General features: G+C 40.5%; 2 protein-coding genes across 2 annotated transcripts in view; both read left to right on the plus strand.

The window, feature by feature from the left end:
* The first annotated feature begins 483 nt into the window (after positions 1 to 483).
* The window catches only part of LOC131433907 (activating transcription factor 7-interacting protein 1), a 68,871-nt gene continuing 49,273 nt past the window's right edge, over positions 484 to 20,081 (plus strand). Inside the window, exon 1 of the mRNA XM_058600516.1 lies at positions 484 to 618. The gene's annotated coding sequence lies outside the window, so the exon portion shown is untranslated. The remainder of the gene's footprint in view (positions 619 to 20,081) is intronic.
* LOC131433910 (probable cyclin-dependent serine/threonine-protein kinase DDB_G0292550) overlaps positions 13,537 to 20,081 on the plus strand; it is a gene marked incomplete at both ends in the record, with an annotated part of 9,109 nt that continues 2,564 nt past the window's right edge. Inside the window, one exon of the mRNA XM_058600525.1 lies at positions 13,537 to 13,810. Within this exon, the coding sequence (XP_058456508.1) occupies positions 13,537 to 13,810 (274 nt within the window). The remainder of the gene's footprint in view (positions 13,811 to 20,081) is intronic.

Raw genomic sequence — 20,081 nt, forward strand, 5'->3', positions numbered from 1 at the left:
AAACACAGATGTTCTATCTGCTGATAAAGATTTGTTTATGCTTACTTTTATTTACAACTAGTGTAGTGTAATTGCTTATGCTTTCAAAAATTGCTTCTGATAAGATGAAAAGATGATGGCCTCGGCCATAACGTAAGGTAGTAAAGAAGAAAAATTGCCAATTGATCAATCAAATTAAGTTTCACTTTCAGATTGGATTTTGAAAGTTTTTCGTCAAATCATTATTTCGAGAGGCTCCAACGCAAAAACAACTTCCAGCGTTTTTTCAACTACAAAATCATAAAATTCAGACTAAGAAAAGTTTTGGTTTCTTCAAATTTGGGTTCTAAAGACTTTTTCATTTCGTTGGGCTTCGATTTCTTATCACTTCTATATACAGATTTTCAATACAGGTTTTTGTGCTCCCGATACAGATTACCAGATTTTTCTTCTGGAAAATGCAGATTTAAATGTGGCAACCCTGGGAGCCGGTTGTTGGTTCACCATGGGTTGACGAGCATGTTAGTGTTGGTGTAGTGCTGCTCAACGAAAGACGTGCTCTGTGCTCAACTGAAAAATCTTCTGGTAAATTGTTTGGTGTGCTGCTCGGAAACCTCTCCTCCCGCGTGTATCATTCCGGTGAGTCAGTCACATTGACAGTTTGTGTGTAGACTATTGTTTCTTGAAGCGAGGGGTGCTCCAAATGATTCGTTGCGTTTCAGAGGCGATAGGTTGGAGGACTGAGCGTTGCTTTCGCGTTGCACACGCTGCTCATCGTCGAAACTAATGCTAGCGTAGTTTTAATTTTATGTAGCAGCGATAAAGCTGGGGGTTTGAGACATCGGTATTTGGTTGCGATCTGTCGCGTCACTTTTGTCTAGCGCATGCATACAAGTTATGAGGGCATTTATTGTATTGCCCTACTCAAGAGCATCAGGTTTAAAAGGTGGATCTTTTGGCAAAACTGTATATCTATATGATTTAGAACAACTGCGGATGTTTACTCGATAATGATTTATGCATCTGTAGATGATTATATTTTTGCGCTTTTGACGACTGTTCGACACTCATTAGATTTTTAATATTTTTTTCTCATAGCCTTGTGCATATTAGGGTTAAAATCATAATTATTCAATTGGCTTGGAATCATTATCCACAAATAATTTTCTACGTTAAGATTATGTTGATTTAGAATCTGGAACTACAACTAATTGGCTCAAGTGGCACGTTCCCTAGTTATTTGGAAATTTGTGTCTGCTCTGTAAAGAAAATGCCTAAATGTAGCCTACATCTCGGGCAATTGAAGGCCATCAAAGAGCTGAAAATATAGTAAACAATCTACCCAACATTCAAAGACGAGAGAAAAACTGAGTTTCTCTAGCGAAACGAAGAAATTGTGAACGATAATTTGGGAAAGAGTCTCAAAAACGAAAGTGAAAAAATGTTTACTCAGTCATATCAATCTTTTGAGTGGCCTCTTCTTAACTGTTTCGAATAGAGATGTCTACCCGGCAAAGGGCTACCAACTAACTAAGTTTAACACGGAATTGGCATAATCTCACGATATGAGCTGAATGAACATCTATCAGTGATTCGTCATCCTTTACATTCCATGTTCTATTAGGTTTTACACGAACATGACATAACCTCAGAAAATGAGCCGAATGAACTTTTTTTTGACAGCCGCCGTGTGTTTGTTCACAGTTTAAAAGTTCATCAGAGGTTTATCGTTTGAATTTGAAAATTACAAGTCGCCTCACACTAAACAGATTTATACAAATATCACTCCTCGATGCTGGAAACGCATACAGGGCAATCTTTTTAGTTCTTTTCACTATGGAACACGTTTTTAATAGGCACTTTTTCGTCATATTTCAACTTTTAATTTGCAGTTGCAAAATAAAACAAACACACGGCAGCTGTCGAAGATGAATTTGATTCATCGGCTGTTCATTTGTGTCGTCATTGAGGTCGAAACGGGAAATTAGCGAGACAACAAATTTCCGCTATCAAATATTATATTGTTATAGTTAGTGTCTTCACAAAAGTTGTTTGCATTCATCTGGCGCATCTTTTGATGTAAAAGATCATTGGATTTAAATCTGAATTATAACCTTTTTAATTGAATTTGAAAATTATTGCACTGCTCACAACAAAGTTGAAGGAAATTCTATTTCGAGCAATTTTGCTGAAAAAGTCATCTCTTCACCTCTTCATTTGGTCGAATTACATCAATTTTTCGGAGTAAAAGTAAGGCTCTAAAAAAATCACCCTTTTTGTTTTAACTTTTTTGTGAACAGATTTATGAAAAAAATATCTTCCAAAGATTTGTCGAGCTAATTATTACGCACAATTCTACTCAACTAAGCTTTTCAATATTAGCTATCATTCAAAAGTTATAATTTTTTTTTCATCAAAAACTAGGTAACCTTCTAATATAATAATCAACAGATGCCAGATCGATAAAGAGTAATCTCATACGGTTTCTGGAAGATCGTAAAATATGGAAAGTTTTAAGAAAAATCTAGGAGGGTGTTATTTTTTTAACTCATTTAAATTAGTGTTTAAATTGCCTTACAAAAAATCAACAAATTGTGCACAATAAATAGCTCAACAAATCTTCGGAAGACAATTTTCTCGTAAAACTGTTCATAAAAAAGTTAGAACAAAAAGGATGATTTTATTCGAGTCAGCCTACGTTTACTCCGAAAAATTTATGTAATTCGATCAAATGAAGAGGTAAAAAGATGACTTTTTCAGCAAAGTTGCTCAAAATAAAATTTCCTACAACTTTGCAGTGAAGTGCAATGATTTTTAAATTCAATTAAGAAAATTAGAATTCAGATTTAAAGCCAAACATGAACCACCCTTATGATCTTTTACATCAAAAGATGCACCAGTTGAATACAAACAACTTTTGTGAAAACACTAGCTACAAAAAAATAATATTTAATAGCGAAAATATTATTGTCTCGTTAATTTCCCGTTTCGGACCACTGTGCAATGTTTTTGACAGTATAGTAGGACTATTTACATCTTCCTAAGGCATTTTGATCCTACTAAGCTGGCAAGAATGAACCTGAGTTCAGAACCCAATGTTATTGACTAAATTAGAAACGGTCATTCCTGCGATCGACCCTAGCGATGGTTCATAGTATAAGACTGGCCTCACAAGCGAGTTGTCGAATGTTCTAACTTCGAGCAGGAAAGTAATTCCTAGTGTCCGTAAGATCGTAGCACTAGCTATTTAATTACCACGATCACTATTGGATTGGCTGTGAAGTTAATCGAAACAGAAGATCAATTTCGGCTCCAGAATGTACTACCTTGTCTCACTTTGGTTACATCTGCAACAATACCAACTCTTATAAAGTAATAATCCTATTCTAGTACTGTTACGTTGTTATGCCGTAGGTTCCATTACTTTTTCATATCTACGTGATTTAATATCATTTAAAGTTCATGGCAGAACTACACCTTAACAAATTTTGAGGAATCAAATCAAGTAGTGAACAGTGATGCTACACACTGGTTCGGCTAACGGCAACACATTATTAAAATTGGTATGGTAAAAGAACAAAAATGTTTCCAACACCCTACAACACGGAATATGTCGCGCTGCATCAAGCGCAACATTATTCAGTCGTCCTCTAGCATTTAACAGTTGTGCTAGGGGTTGCGTTAATGAAAGTATTATTTTGCGGCATTTTTATATTTCAATCGATTATTAAGGATGGTTCTTTCGGGTCAACAATTTAATTTATTGTTACTGCTCTTCAGTTTATTATTTTGTGTATTTTAATTGAAAAAGTGCAATTTCGCAATAGCCACAAATTCAGTCCATTTCATAAGCAAAAATGCAGTTCGATTTCTCGTATCTGGTGGAGTTAGATATAGAACTTCTGTTGTGCGTGTAAGTTTCTGCATGTGTGTGCACCTTTTTAACCGCTCGTTGCTCTCGGAGATGAAAAAAAACGATTTCAACAGCGGCCCTTACACGAACATTAAAAGTGTCATTACTAAAAAGTAATGACACTTTTAATGATCGTGTAAGGTCTACGAGTTCAGTAATGACACGAGTAATGATGGAATTCCGGATTTTCCATTTTTACCAACATTATTTCTTCTTATATTTTTGTAGAAGTGCTGAACATCTTTAGAACTATACGCGAAAAAATGACAAAGTGTAGATTTAAATTGTTAATATTTCATTAACCTTAACGTTTCAATGGCAAATCAAATTTATTTTCAGTCAAACGAAAATAAAAACATTGCTATTGCTATTGCTGGAGTAGTTACAAATACTCATCATTAATAATGAACGTGTAATGCTAAAAAGTAATGATGTACAGTAATGCAGTAATGACGAGCGTTTGAGCAGAAGTGTCATTACTTAGTAATGACACTTTTAATGATCGTGTAAGGGCCGCTAACAATCTTAGGCTCGTTTGAATGCTCCGGTGATACAATCGTGGCGTATCCGACCGACCATACTTTTTTCTCCATTCGCTCAATTTTCTCGTAGAAAGATAAACCGTTTTCAACAAGGTTGGGTTATTTGAAAGCTACTTATGAAGCGAATGCTCAAATTTGGAAGGCTAATGCCAGTTCTAAAGATATAATCTTACATGTAATGTAATCGACAAGCCGAACCGATTCACAGTGATGTCTCTCCATACAAAAGTTGGCAAAAACCAAAAATACGTCGATAAATGTCATGATAATGTATGAAAAAATATTCGATCCACCTAAAAGTGACACGATGCACCGTTCGCTATGGACCGGAAAATGACGACTTTTTTAAATAAATTAACTTGTGTATTTTTATTTATTTCGTGATTAAGTAGGAGCTTTAACTAATGTTTCAAATAATAATTAAACCTGTGTGGAAAATGTATACACAGAAAAAAAAAAACTTTTCCTTATATCTTGAATTTTCTCCAGAAGTACTTATCTTAATATTTTTATTTTCAAATATGTTGTAACATACAACTGATGTAGTTTATTGCGCTATGATTGAAGATGGGAGAGTAAAAATCAAAAAAGTGTTTTTTTTTGTTTTTAACAAAAATATTAATTTTTGGAAAATGCTTTGCATTTGGCATTTTTAAACTTTTTCGATTTTCCGATAGGTGGCTGTGTCGGCTGAGGCTGGTCAAAATACATAGATGATAATGCCTTTAAAGTGAGTGTGTACAGTGCCTAACGAATTGTCATCGCCGTTTCAGTGACAGTTGTTCTTGTTTTCGTATTCTTCACGCTCGAAAATGTCTGTTTATGTGCCCAATTCTCGCCATTTGCGGGAAGTTTTACTTTTCTGTTACAATTCGCAAAAAATTCGCATCGAATGCTCTCAGAAACTTACGGTGATGCTGCTCTGAGTGAAATAACGTGTCGGAAGTGGTTTCAAAGTTTTAAAAATGGTGATTTCGATGTCGAAGACAAACATGGTGGTGGAAGAGAAGAAACCTTCAAAAATGAACAACTAGAAGCATTGCTTGATGAAGAGCTCTTAAAACCGGGTGAAACCATCACAGGAGATCGCTACCGAACGCAACTGATGCGCCTTAGTCGCGCGCTAGAAGAAAAGCGGCCACAATATCAAGAGCGACATGACAAAGTCATCCTCCAACACGACAATGCTCGGCCTCACATCGCAAAAGTGGTCAAAAAGTACCTAGAAACGCTGAAATGGGAAGTCTTGTCCCACACGCCGTATTTTCCAGATGTCACCCCTTCTGACTTCCACTTATTCTGTTCGATGGCACACGGCCTGACAGATCAACATTTTCAATCCTTCGAAGAGTTGGAAAAATGGATTGCTTCATGGATAGCGTCAAAAGAGGACTCCTTTTTTCAAGCCGGGATCCGAAAATTGCCGGAAATATGGAAAAAAGTTGTCGCTAGCGATGGACAATACTTTGAACAATACAACTGTCGTTTATTTAAATTTTACCGACTTCAGTTACAAAAGTCTGGCTTTTGTTTCTGTGATTTTTATTGTCGACCCCGCAAACTATTGAAAGTAATCTTTAAGATGCAGAAATGTGCAGGATCGCATAGTGTTTTCTGAAAAGTAGAGAAAAAATGCTATAAAATCAAATACTATTGAACAGTGGCAGCCCTTTCCTGCCTATTTCTATTCTTTAATCGCAAAACATCGTCATTGCGCCATATATTTTGTATGGAAGGATGAAAAGAAAGTTTACAATACCCTATCTTTGATACGGAGAGATTATTTCTTATTCAAAAATTTTTATACTTTAAACTGTAATCCTTCACTTATCTGTGAATTCAAAAAATTAATACAGTGCAGGAAAAAAATAAATATATTTTTTGGATTTCTGCCGATTCTGTGCGACTGTGCAACTTTTTACTTGGCTAGGGGCGAATACTTCCGGTCACGGAGATGAAATCTAAACTTGACTTGACCGACAAACAACATTTCTGCTATTTGCTAAATTTTTCCAGTGATATCTCAACCGATTCCAACACAATTGGGCTCGTTTGAAAGCTATTATGTGATCACTTCCAAATGGTTCATGTGATCACTTCTCGTTGAGGAAAAATAATTAAGCTGGCGTAACCGACGCATACAAACAGAGATGTTAGGACGACAAGTGTGCAATATTGTTATAGCGACGCGAATCTTTTCCCCATTGAGCCAATCCATCGATACAAGAAAACAGATCCCACTTTTAACAAGGGTTTTAGCTGTCATGAACGGGAGTACCGTTACTCTATAACCATACTAACGATAGCTTCACTAATAAGGAACATGCCACATGAGTCTGTTTATTCTGATTCATCTTTTTATCCCTCGTTCATCATTCCTGAGAATGGTTTCAATTTTTCATGGTTTGCTTCTTCATCAAAGGCATAGTATTGACTTGCAGTCAGTGCTGTCAACTGTTTTTTCCAAAAATCTGTATTTGGCGAAAAAAACTATCTGTACAATATCTTTCTCGAAAAATCAAACATCAATTTAGTGCGAAAACTGATTTTGCGACCAAAAAAAAAAAAAAAAGGTCGCTCGACCTGGTTTACCCCTATGGAATCCAACACAAAAACTGAAAATCGGTATTTATCTGTATGAAAATTGAAATATCGGTATTTTGAGAGAGCATATCTGTATTCCTGTATCGAGTCCAAAAATCGGTATAAATACCGAGAAATCGGTATAGTTGGCAGCGCTGCTTGCAGTATACAACAGACGGTGTTGAATATGTAGCACTACATGGTCTTGAATAAAACTGTTGCAGGGCGCTGTCGTGACAAGAGTCACTGAAAGAATGACACAGTATCAGTACTTTAGTATTAATTAATTCATTATTGATAGCTTTCTACAAATTTACATGGATAGTTTGTAAAATTTAAATAATTCTATATCCATAACACTGCAATAAAAACAACAAATCAAAATAAAATAGTTTCGATGAAATTTGAGTATTAGTAATTTTCGCAGCAATGACTCTAAAGTATTACAATTGAGAACTGTTTCTAACTTATTTCGGAGGACCTCGGCCATGGATTTTCAACTGTAACACCCTCACGACCCTGGAATATTGTATAGCTATCAAACTTATTGATTGAGTGTTCTCAGGAGTGAGTCGTTTCATGCTTGTATTGGTGAGGGGCCCTATATCCGTTCAAGATTAGGAGTTTAGAAATAGACAAACAGTACAATATGGTTGAAAGTATGTTTTCCAATCTCAAGACATATTTTTCAAACAACAGATAACGTTTCCATTCAATCTGCTTCTTACATTTACCTGAACATATTTAAGGGTAGTTTAGAAAGTAGGTCGCGAGATTGCAAGTATTGTACCGATGAATTTTCCTAGAGGTGACTGCTCATGACAGCTAGAAAATGTTGACTGTACTTTTAATTTGAGTACAGTCACATCTATAGCAGCAGAAAACGCCCTGTTTTTGGTACTTCAAAGATGTTTTCTTCATCTTGTATTCGACGGAATGACACATTCGATTGAATCTGTCTCTCCTACTGTACACCAGCTTATCGTGTGCTGTTTAATCGCTATGGTGTAGATCATGGAACAGCAAACGGGTACTCACACCATCACTAATGGAAAGGTCGATAGGAAACAGAGAAGGGAAACATGATGCAAACCGCTAGCTGTATCCGTCCGTGCGATAATTGTGGGCAAAGAAAGATCTGCGAACGGAAGCATGGGCGATCCAAACCTTTAAGTATGAATCTTAATATTCAAAGCTAAAATAGGTAGTCTTCTTATCAAAGGAAGGTTCAATGCAAACAAATAAATGGAGAAAAGAGAAAAAAACTGTCCAGAGTTAACGAAGCATAAAGTATTGTTGGAAGACATCTTGTTTTTTTTTTGTATCACCGAAAATATTGATTTTCTCTCTTAGTGTGTTTTTACGGGGTGGCAAAACGTTCAGAACAACCAATAATGATATTGTTACTTGAATACAACTTCTGCCAATTTATTGATTATGCAATCGTATTATTTTAAATTATTACAGTGTATTGATGTGGTTGCTAGGATAAACATAAAACTTTGCAATCCACTTCTTCGTTTTCTTCTCTGGAAGAAGCGGTTGATTAATAGCATTTTTTGTTGGAGATGTTGACCTTTTGACCAAAGTCTCCAGCAATCGAAATTCTGGATGCTTTCCAATTGCCTTTCGTCTGTGCCTTTGCATTTAACTGTTGCATGTGCTTCGGGTAATGTCGCGTTTGTTGAGACGGCTACGATTATCTCATAATTGGACATATTGATTCATCATTTAGGTAAAACAAAAACAAAAACAAAAACAAAACAAAATTTGTATATCACACAATTAGGTAATTTTTATTTAAATTTTAAATAATAAAAACATCTTTCACATTATTAATACAATTACATTTGTTTTCATTAAAACATGTTGTGTGTACCTTGCTTACTCTAAATATGCTTAATATTACAAAATCATTGCAAAATTTCATCAAATTTGTCGATCGTTTCCCTTCGATTTTATTTTGAATTGTGGAATTGTACGCGATCGAAGCCAAATTGGTTGTACCATGCGGGTTACTCTCTTGGTTTGTTTGTGTTTGTGCAATGCCGCCAGTCGCAAGACAAGTCAAGTTTTGTTGCTTCATTGAATTCCATTGTAGAAAGATATGTGTTTGTTCGGCAGTTACTGCATTGCACAGTGGTAAGCTTTTTGAACCATCATCTCACAAGCAATCACTCATACATATATACCTAATAAAATGGGTGTGTATATCATCAGGGCCGCCGAGAGTAAATTCGTGCCCAGGAGGACTGCAATATTACGGGCCCCTAAACATGAGAATTATGAAACATTGTGAGCAGGGGAATATCATCAATTCAAAAGATTTGTAAACGCATTATTTTAATAAAATAATTCTCAAGCCAAATTTGTATCGATTTTTGTTATTTTGTTTTCTTATGAAGAATGAAAAAATAATTTTGAATCTTAAATCCTTAAAAATTCTGGCCCGGGGTGATTCCTCCCTTTCCCCCCTTATCCCACGGCTGCCCTGTGTATCAAGATTAACCGAATCACTTGAAGTTTCATTCGACTAGGACTTCACATCGCGAAACGATTCACCACTCGACATTTTAATTATCGAACACATACAATTTTAAAACGAGAGAGTTGATGAGAGAGTTGATGTTGTCAGCTTAGAGTGAAATCAATCTTCAGCTCAGCAACGCCATCGCACGGCATCACATTCCAGATATGTTCCAATTATATGGGTGCACAGTGCTGCTATTTTGGCGCGCACAAATTTGACATTTCTCTCCCCTACTTCTATGAACGAGAATCGAGGGCGGCATGTTCTCAAAACAGGATATTACCAATGATTTGTTCGGAAAATGTGAGAGCTGGATATTTTGTTAATATGATGTCTTTGTCAGAACCCAGTTTGAAGATCTTCATCATTATCATAGCTAGCAGTGGCCCTATCTGTTGGATTTTAAGATCCGGATGCGTGGATGAATGTAAAAGATTATGTGTGTATGTGAGTATGTGTGCATGTGAGTATGTGTGTATCTGTTGTTTCAAATTCTGATTTTAACTTTTCAACATCTTGAAAATATTTATCAGCTAAATATTATAATATTTTGAGGTTGAATTTCAGATACAGAAATATTTAAAAAAGCTTTGTTTGAATCCGTGCAGTATTTAAAGATATAAGAAATAAATTTGTTGAACAAAAATTTCGTATAAATGATTTTATAATATAATCCAAAAGGGTTCTACTATTTATTTGATATATTAGTTGAAGTGAAATCTCTTACTGTTTAATGCATTGGTTCAAAGGATAGTAAGAAAATGAGAGCATTAGCTTCGAATTTTCGCGACCTCTATACCAATTCGAGTTTGAATCATCTTCACACATTTTTTGGTCTCAACATCAACTTTTTGGACGAAAAGCTGACCGGGCTTGCTTACGCCAATTGAGTCAAAAATACCCGAGCGAATTCAAAGCTCACATAGGTGTCCCCTTACTTCACATTACCTTAGCTTACCTAGCGGCTAAAATCCTGTCTTTGATCGATCCACCTTGCTTGCTGGATGCCTCTTCTTGTTCCAACCGGATCGGATTCAAAATTTTCGCTGTAATGCCGCTCGGCATACCAAGCTAGAGATGGGCAATTCGTTCTCGAACGGTTCAAAAGAACTAGTTCTTTTAAAAGAATGAATGACTTATAGCTCTTTTTTTGAGAACGGTAGTTCTTCAGTTCAAAGTCGTCGACCTTTTTTTTCTCGCTCGATCGTTCACGAGAACGGTAGAACAGTGTCATTACCTATTGGGATGTCGATTAGTAATTCAACAAAACTAATTATGAAAAGAACGAACGAACGGCTCTCGAGAACTAGTTCTTTCCATAGATCTCTGCATCACTGAACGGTTGTTTGAAATGAACTGTTTCGCCCATCTCTATACTAAGTCCATCGTAGCTGTCCAATTTTTGCTGTTCGTTCGCCGTCTCAACGATCCGTATTCTATTTGCTCTTTACCATAGATGGTTTGCAACATCTTCTTCTCGCCAACACTAGGAAAGCGATGGTTTCTTGGTCAAATTGTTCAGGTCTCGTAGCCATATAAATATCTGACGGTCTTGTCAGCGCTTTGTAGGTGATCAATTTCGTGCGGAGTCGAACTTTATTCCACCGAGAGGATTTTTCTTGAGTTCAAAGTACTCGGCTAAGGTTCTGCTAAAATACGACTTTGTACATCTCAGTTGCTCAGCAGTGAGTTCGAAAATACGAATCTGCCATCCACCTCGATACTGTCGCCGACCATCATTATTCGTGGTGGAAGGTGTAGCGTTTGGAACCTACAGAGCCTCCTCCCATATGCATTTATTAAATGGCTTTAAACTCATTCCTAGCATTGGGTCTGATGATCATCATCCCACATCCACAAAAGCTGTACGGACTTTCGGAAGATCGTACTACTCGTGACAATCTTCGCTTTCCGAATCACACCTTCCAAAGTAATATTGAACAAGAGCCAAGCGAGACCTTACCGTAGTCGTTTTCGAATTGCGAAGGGATTCGATATCGTCCCAGATACTCGGACGTAGCACATCACTATATACATCGTTGCTTTGACGAATTGTGTCAGTCTTTTTTTACAAGGTGAAATGCATTTACGCACAGAGTTTGGGACTCTCCACAGGACTACCACTGTATAATTGGAACTACCCACTAAAACACCTAGGATCTCCAACCCTACTTCCCCGGAACTACCGTTAGGTATTACTTCGGGGTGGAAGGCTATCGGTACTCAAAGCACCCTTCCCGGACTTATGCATCGTCATGGATGTCGGCGTCGTTCTCTCCTACTTTTAGGCCATTTATCACTCGACTTTGAGCCACTCGTTTCGCTACAGGGGATCGACCAGGAGGACGTCGAGGTCGGTCCGGTTGGAGCTTAGCTTCCGGTTCGCTGGCGCCTCGACGACCCAAGACTGGTCTACGTCACGAACTACTCGGCTAATCCCCGACGATGGATTTAACCTACACTGACGGGAAAGTTCCCCAACGATGGAAGTTTCCCCGGGACCGACGCTCCCGAAATCCGTGAACGGTTCGAACGGTAAGATGCCTGGGTCGGTCTAGTGATTCCGGTTAGAGGATGACTTCCGGTTCACTAGGGGCTCAACGATCCATACCGGAGTTACGTCGCAATCTACTCATCTAATCCCCGTCGAAGGATCTAGAGTACGCCGACGGAGAGCTTCCCGACGAAAGAGTTTCTCCCGACACCGAATCTCGTGTTTTGCTACACGGACACTCGAATGAGCGCCAAGGTCGATCCTGCGATCCGGTTGGAGCGTGGCTTCCGGTTCACTGGCGCCCCGACGACTCAATTTCGATGCTGTGGCTCCTACTCGGCTAGAGCCCGGCGAAGGATTTAGTCTACACCGACAGAGAGTTTCCCGGCGGAGGAAGTTCTCCCGACACCTACCATTCATGTTACGCCACCGGGACACTCGAAGGAGTGCCGTGGTCGATCCGGTGATTCCGGTTAGAGCATAGCTTTCGGTTCACTGGCGGTGCTGTGGCTTCTACTCGGCTAGTCCCCGAAGATGGATCTAGCCTACACCGGCGAAGAATTCCCCGGCGATGGAAGTTCTCCCGTAACCGTCGCTTTCGATACCCGTGAACGGATCGATCGACAGGATGCCTCCAATGATTCCGAATGGAGGATGGCTTCCGATTCACTGGCGCCTCGACGATCCATACCGGAGCTACGTCGCAATATACTAGTCTAATCCCCGGCGAAAGATTTAGACTACACCGACGGAGAGTTCCCCAACCACGGAAAAACTCCCGAACCGGCGCTTGCTCGTTGATCTCTCTTTAGCGTCCGGCGGTTGCGGCTGCCTGTTGTTCTGCGCTCCAATTCCGCTGCAAGATTCCCGCGATCTGGGAGGTCGCGGTCGAAACTGCGTTCCAGTTCTCCTCGCTGTGGCACATCCTCTGGACTAGGTTTCCTGGTGTAGTTTCTCTGCCACATAATTCTGCAATGTTGTTCGGTAGTTGCAATAGCCAAGCTTGTGTGATGTGATGTGATGTGAAGTGAAGCCACCATCAGTTCAAGGACGTGCCAGTGGATGCGGGTAGACTTACAGTAGCCCCGATATAACTCATCCATTCACCTTCTTACTATAGCTGTTACCGGAAAGCGAACAAAAAGGGTTAGGCGGATATGTAAGTAGAGTCACTTACTCGTATTCCGCGGGAATAAAAGATGCTCTTCCAAACATAATATCCAGTGCATGGATGAAGCCTATCGCTATACATGCTTGAACCCGCCTGATGGTTTGTTTGAGAAGGGCGCGTCAGACTCATTTCAAACCTTCAGAAGGACACAAGTAATATGATATAATGCAATGCAGTATAATACCATACAACATAGTATATCATAACATGAAATAGTGTAAGACGATAATAACAACAATGGACGATAATAACAACAATATGCTATGATACAATATAACAGTAATGTCGCAGTGTAAGTTACGCTCTTCTAATAATAATAATAATAATAATAATAATAATAATAATAATAATAATAATAATAATAATAATAATAATAATAATAATAATAATAATAATAATAATGCTAATAATAATAATAATAATAATAATAATAATAATAATAATAATAATAATAATAATAATAATAATAATAATAATAATAATAATAATAATAATAATAATAATAATAATAATAATAATAATAATAATAATAATAATAATAATAATAATAATAATAATAATTATAATAATAATAATAATAATAATAATAATAATAATGTTTGTTTGTTTGTTTGTTTATTGACCCTTTACACCACGATTAGTGCATTCGAGTCATGGTTCAAGTTGTAAGTCACATGTCATTTTACATTTGTTGGTTTTAGTTCTTCATTGGTTTTTGTTTCCTTTGTTTTGTTAATGTGTGATTCGTGTTTGTGTTTTTCGATATTTGTGTTTGTGTTTCTGTGTTTTTCCAAATTATAGTTGTCGATACAGTGCAGTTTCTTTCAGATACTCGATTAGTATCTTCTCCCTCTCCATGTCATTACATAATGTCGCTCGGAGACTTGTCGAGTCGATACCGTATTTGGCTCTTGCATCATCGTATTTCCGGCATTGCAGTAGTATGTGACGGACGTCGACGATCGTTCCACAACATTCACATTCCGGTGGGCTTTCCTTTTTTAGTAAAAAAGTGTGGGTAAGGCGGGTGTGACCAATCCTCAGTCTGGTCAGCACACGCTGGTCTATCACGTTGCTGTTTTCTGACCACTTGTTTGTGTCGAATTTCACTTCTCGAAGTTTCTCATCACGTGATGCGAACCATTGTTCGTTCCAACGTTGACGAAATGCGTTTTTTACACTCCTAACAGCATCTTCTGCTGGGATCGGTCGATTGGTGAAGGGTAGTTGCCTGGCCTCGTTGGCAAGACGATCTGCTTCAGTGTTGCCAGTAATTCCAGCATGTCCAGGGATCCAACAGAATCGGACGGGTCTACCACGTGTTAGTTCTTCTATTTCTTGGATCCACGGATGTTTCGATTTTCCAGCTTCCAGTGCTTGGAGACAGCTGGCAGAGTCCGTCAGTATAACCAAGTTGTTTGTATTTCCGACTGACAATGCCATCTTGAGTGCATAGGCCTCGGCGGAGAAGACACTACATTCTGGTGGTAGGCTACAGATGTTTGGTAAACTGATATGGTACGATGCAGCACCTACTCTATTATCTCCTTTAGAACCGTCGGTGTAAATTACGGTGGATTGTGTAAATTTTGTTGCCAGTAGCTGATGTACTACGGGTAGTACCTTCTCAGGTGGATCCCCTGCTTTTATTGTCTTTTTGACGTCCCAAATAATGACCGGTTTATTCGAGTGCCACTCTCGATCGTGTCTTCTGAGACGCTGTGCAACCTGCGGAAGAGTTGTGTTGGTGTAGAGTTGCATTTGTTCGAGCGCCCGTCGTACTAGCGGAAGGCTGGTATTGTTCTGATCGAGCTCTAAGAGGCGAATGGCTATTTGCACGGTGGTTTGCATTGCTAGTTGCTCGAAGGGAAGCATTCCGCTTTCTGCCATGATCGATACGATCGGACTCGTTATGAAGGCTCCGGAGCTAAACCGTACCATTTTATTGTATGGTGGTGCGAGAATTTGGGAGATCGCTGCGCCGCCTCTGCTAACTATTCCGATTCCGTATGTTAGTTTTGATGTTACCAACGCCGAACCAACCTGTAGCAAAGTTGTACGATTACCACGTGGCAGTTTCGCTCCTATCATTCTCAAGATTTTGAGCCTGGATTCACATGCTTTTTTTGCCATCTTGCAATGTGCTTTGAAGCTCAGCGTGCGGTCAAGGGTTACACCGACGATACGTAGTTGCTTCGTTTTTGGTATAGGGACTCGATCGAGCGTGATGTTACGTATCGGATCACGCCGTGCGTTGGGGCTACAATACATCGTTTCCGATTTAGTAGCGGAGATGGTAAAACCAACACTCTTCGTCCACTTTCCGACAGCTTTAACCGCAGCCTGTAGCTTGCGATGTAGTTTCCGATTTTTTAGACCGTGAACCACGAGGAGGATATCATCTGCGTACAATAGAATTTGAACGCCATTCGGTACGATGTTGAAGATCGGTTGCATCGCGATGAGAAACAGGGTAACCGACAAAACCGATCCTTGGGGGACACCGTTCTCCAGGTCATGCATCTGCGACAGCATTCCTCCTACGCTAACTTGGAACGTCCGTTCAGAGAGAAAACTCTGTAGCATATTAAACATCCGGCCGGCTATTCCCCACTTCTTCAGAGTTCGGAGTATTCCATAGCGCCATGTTGTGTCATATGCTTTGGAGAGGTCCAACGAGGCGATGAGACAATGCTCGTTTTCATTTGGAAGCGATCTTTCCAGTTCAGCGAGATACGTATCGGTACCGCGTCCGCAGCGGAATGCGTGTTGGCGCTTGTCCAGTCTTCCACTTGACTCCAGTTCGGTGATGAGACGTCGGTTGATTATGCGCTCGAATACCTTCGCCATACAGCTGGTCAAAGAAATCGGTCGAAAGGCCGCAGGTCCGAGGTCGTTGCAGTTTGGTTTTGGGAGCGGTACGATAATGGCGTTCCTCCAACTTGTGGGAAAATCTCCGCTATGCCATACTTTATTGAACGTTTCCAACAGTATCATCTTTACGCATAACGGCAGTCGTCGAAGCATGGGGTATCCTATCTGGTCCGGTCCTGTAGATGAGCCTTGCCCTTTGTCAAGTGCCCATAGTAGCTCATCTAGAGTAATGTCGGTGTTATACACGGCCTCGAAACTGTGCAAGTTTGTCAGTCTCTTTCGCTCGGCTTTTTCCTTGGTCATTTGGAAAGATGCGAGATAGCTTGAGGTAGCTGACCGCTCACCGTAATGTTTGGCTAATGCTTCCGCTACTTCTTCGGGGTCGTCAGTGAATCCTTCCTCCTGTTTTAGGACTAGCGAACGGTGCTGTCTGTTACCACGCAGGATGTTAACTGTTTTCCACAGTTCGGTCGTCGTGCTGCTCGGTGAAATTTTCGCTACGAAATCTTCCCATGATTGCTGTCTTGCTGTTTTAACCGCTTTCCGTGCCAGGGATCTGGCTTCCTGAAATTTTTGCAGGGCTTCAGGTCGATGGATGCTGGAAGAGTTACTGCGTCGTAGTTCTCGTAGGCATTTACGTCGTAGTTTTATTGCTTGCTTTACTTCTGGACACCACCATGGTACTGCCTTAGGTCCCGATCGACCGGTAGTTCGGGGGATGGATTCAGTCGCTGCTGCATGGATTGCCTCGGTTAGTTTCACGACGTTCCATTCGTTGCCTGAGCGGGTGGAATCGGCTATGATACGCTCGTATGCGGGCCAATCTGCACGATCGTATAGCCATTTTTGTCGCGTTGTTCGATTGTGTGACCAACCAGGAATAGAGATCTTGATTGGGAAGTGGTCGCTGTTGTGTGTGTCATTCAGAGTTCGCCAGGTGATTCTGCTGGCTAGGCCTTCCGAACAAAAGGAAAGATCTATGGCCGATGCCTTTCCTGTGACCGGGTCGATACGGGTAGGAGAACCGTTATTCAGGATGACAAGTTTATTGATGAGAGTTTTCTCCGCTATAAAACGACCGAGTGTGTCGGTCGATTTCGATCCCCATGCGTAATGATGAGCATTGAAATCTCCCAAAAATATCACTGGCCCTTCAATTTCGTCCATGAAAGCATCCAACTGGTGATGGCAGTCGCGCGCACTGGGTGGTATGTAGATTGACACTACTGTTACCAAAACCGGTTTGTGGATTCGTACGGCAATCAGATGGAGACTGGTGTTCGTAGATATCCGTTCGAAAGGCGTGCCGTAGCGGATGGCGAGGCCCACTCCGTGTTGCCAGTAGTGCTCGGTGTTTGTTTTGAGTAACAGTGTGTAATTTTTGCCTACGTAGTCTGATGGAATGATCGCCTCATTGACCTTCGTCTCTTGAAGGGCAACCACGCAGGGCTCATATTCGGCGATGAGCTGTTTCAGTTCGCTAATATTAGCTCGTAATCCACGCATGTTCCACTGTAACGCGAAAGTTCTGTCGGAAACGTTTTTCTTGATCGATGGTGTTGTGGATCGCTCTGTGGTTGTAGGTGATGGAGATCGATGACTTTGACTAGGAGGCGATGGTTCACCGGTGGAAAGTCGGGAGGAGAATTGCAAGGGCTGTATATCCGCGGGGTAGGGACAGCCCTTTTCCCCCCGATCGATCCCTTCCAATGATGGAAGTGGGGAAGCTACTTTCATCTCTTCTTCCCCAACCCGGGACGTCATGACGAAATCTGAAAAGGAGATTGGTGCCACGGCATTATCCATTCTTGTGGAACGGAAAGTAGGACTGACCTGTAGGACATTTTGTCCCACAGTGCCAGTCGCTGTCAAACGTTCTACATATTCTGTCCGCCTATTCGGTGATGCTGCTGTTTTCGTTTCATCGAACGGCGAGGTTTTGTCAGGCGAGAGGCTTCGTAGTTGTATTGGACTTGGAGTCTCACCGGTGGAAAGTCGGGAGGAGAATTGCAAAAGCTGTATATCCGGGGGATAGGGACAGCTTTTTTCCCCCCAATCGATCCCTTCCCCTAGAGGAAGTGGGGAAGCTACTTTCATCTCTTCTTCCCCAGCCCGGGATTCCTTTGTCATTGTTTCGGCAATGGCCGGCCCTGGAGCAAGACTTTGTGAGGATTTGTTTCTTTGTGTTTGGTCATGAAGTATCATTATCGGTGAATCTGTGGTGAAGTTGTAGCCATTGGAGTCTGAAGTGTTGCTTTTGGTGTCAGAATTATCTGGAAATATATTGGGCGCGGCAGTACCTGATATGCAGTTTTGAATGGGTTGACTAACCTGTGGGACAACTTGCCCCACAGTACCAACCACTGTCGGGTAAACTACACTACGATTACGATGAAAACAACTGTTGCCGACAGCAGTCGGTACTGGGGAAGTTCTTTGTGTAGTTTTGCAGGTATTCCGTGCCATGGTGTTGAGAGTACTTCCAATATATTCAGTTGGTTGTGTTCTATTGTAGAATTTGTTGCTTTCGTCGGTCACAGAGGAAAAATCGCTGTCAACGGGTGGGGGTGGAACGTCCCGGACAGTTCTTTTAGCCGTCTGTGCTTGCGTTAGAAGGGGTACTACACTTTCCCCGCTTCCAAACCGAGTTTTCTCGTGATCCGTACACGAGCGTGGGTTGTTTTTATTGGTATTTATGCGTTTTTCTTGATTGAAACTATCGAATGAGCTGGCTAGGGGGCGTCTCCGATATCTCAATCTCTTCATCCGAATACGTCATCGGTTCGCTTGTGTCTAGTGTGATAGTAGCTGTTTTCTTCGGGGGAGGACTTTGGCTATCTGTATACGTTTGTGGTTTTTTGGTTATGTTCATGTTTTGTTTTGGTGGTCTTCCGCGTTTTGTTTCTTGAATGGCTGGAGAGTTATTCCTTGATCTTGTTACTGGTCCTAATATTGTTGGCGTTATGTTTTGTTCTTTGCTGTGAAAAGATTTTTCCTGCGTGGCTATTTGATGTTTAAGTTGCTGGATGTATGCCATCATTTGTTCCATTTTTTCCTCTTTGCGTTTGGATGCTTCTAAGAGTTTTACAATTTGTTCGTCTTTTTGTTTCATAGTTAGTTCCATTTCCTTCAGTTTCTTTTCGATCCTTGTTTGCTGTGCCGTAGCCTGTGCGTAGCTTCCCTGGGTCTGTTGTTCTGCTCTCTTTCTAGCTTCTGGGAAAGTTATGTTTTCGCGAACCTTTATTTTAATGATTTCGACTTCCTTCTTGTACACCGGACATTGACGGTTCGATGGGCGATGATCTCCTTTGCAGTTTCGACAAAATTGTGCTTCATTACATTCTTCCTCTCCATGCTGCTCACCAGAACAGTTGAAGCAACGTTTTGGGCCTGGGCATCGCATACGAGTATGGCCGAAGTTGAAGCAATTATAGCAAAGCATTGGATTCGGAAAGTATGGGCGAGTCGATATGTGTAACAGACCGATTTTTATGTGTTTCGGGTACGTTGTCTTGCAGAACGTAAGAATTAATGCTGGTGTATTTACTCTATTCCCACCTTCACTTCGTGTTATTCGCTGTACTCGAATTACTCCCTGGCTGAGAATCTCCGCTAGAACATCTTTTTCTTCCATTTGTATTAGGTCATAGCATGTTATGACGCATCGACTAACATTCAAATTTGGGTGGGCTTCGATTACTACTTCGGTACCATCAATCAGTTGTGTCATTTTCAGTAGCTTTGTTACTTGACTGGGGTCCCGTACTCTTAGAGTATACCGTGTACCTTGTGCTTCGGTGTTTGCATCCTCGATTGGTCCACCTGCAGCATTCTCCACAGATTTACCGATTATGAACGGATTTCTTGGGAGCGGTATGTCATTTTTTCCCTTAAGTTGCAGGAAAGTTAGTTCCCCGAATTTGTTTGTTGGGTCCATGAACGTCGGAAGTCTACGTCCATACGACCCCCCTGGGTCGCCGCTGCTAGCAGCAGCC

The sequence above is a fragment of the Malaya genurostris genome, chromosome 3 (assembly GCF_030247185.1).
Source record: "Malaya genurostris strain Urasoe2022 chromosome 3, Malgen_1.1, whole genome shotgun sequence".
Taxonomy (NCBI): Eukaryota; Metazoa; Arthropoda; class Insecta; order Diptera; family Culicidae; genus Malaya; species Malaya genurostris.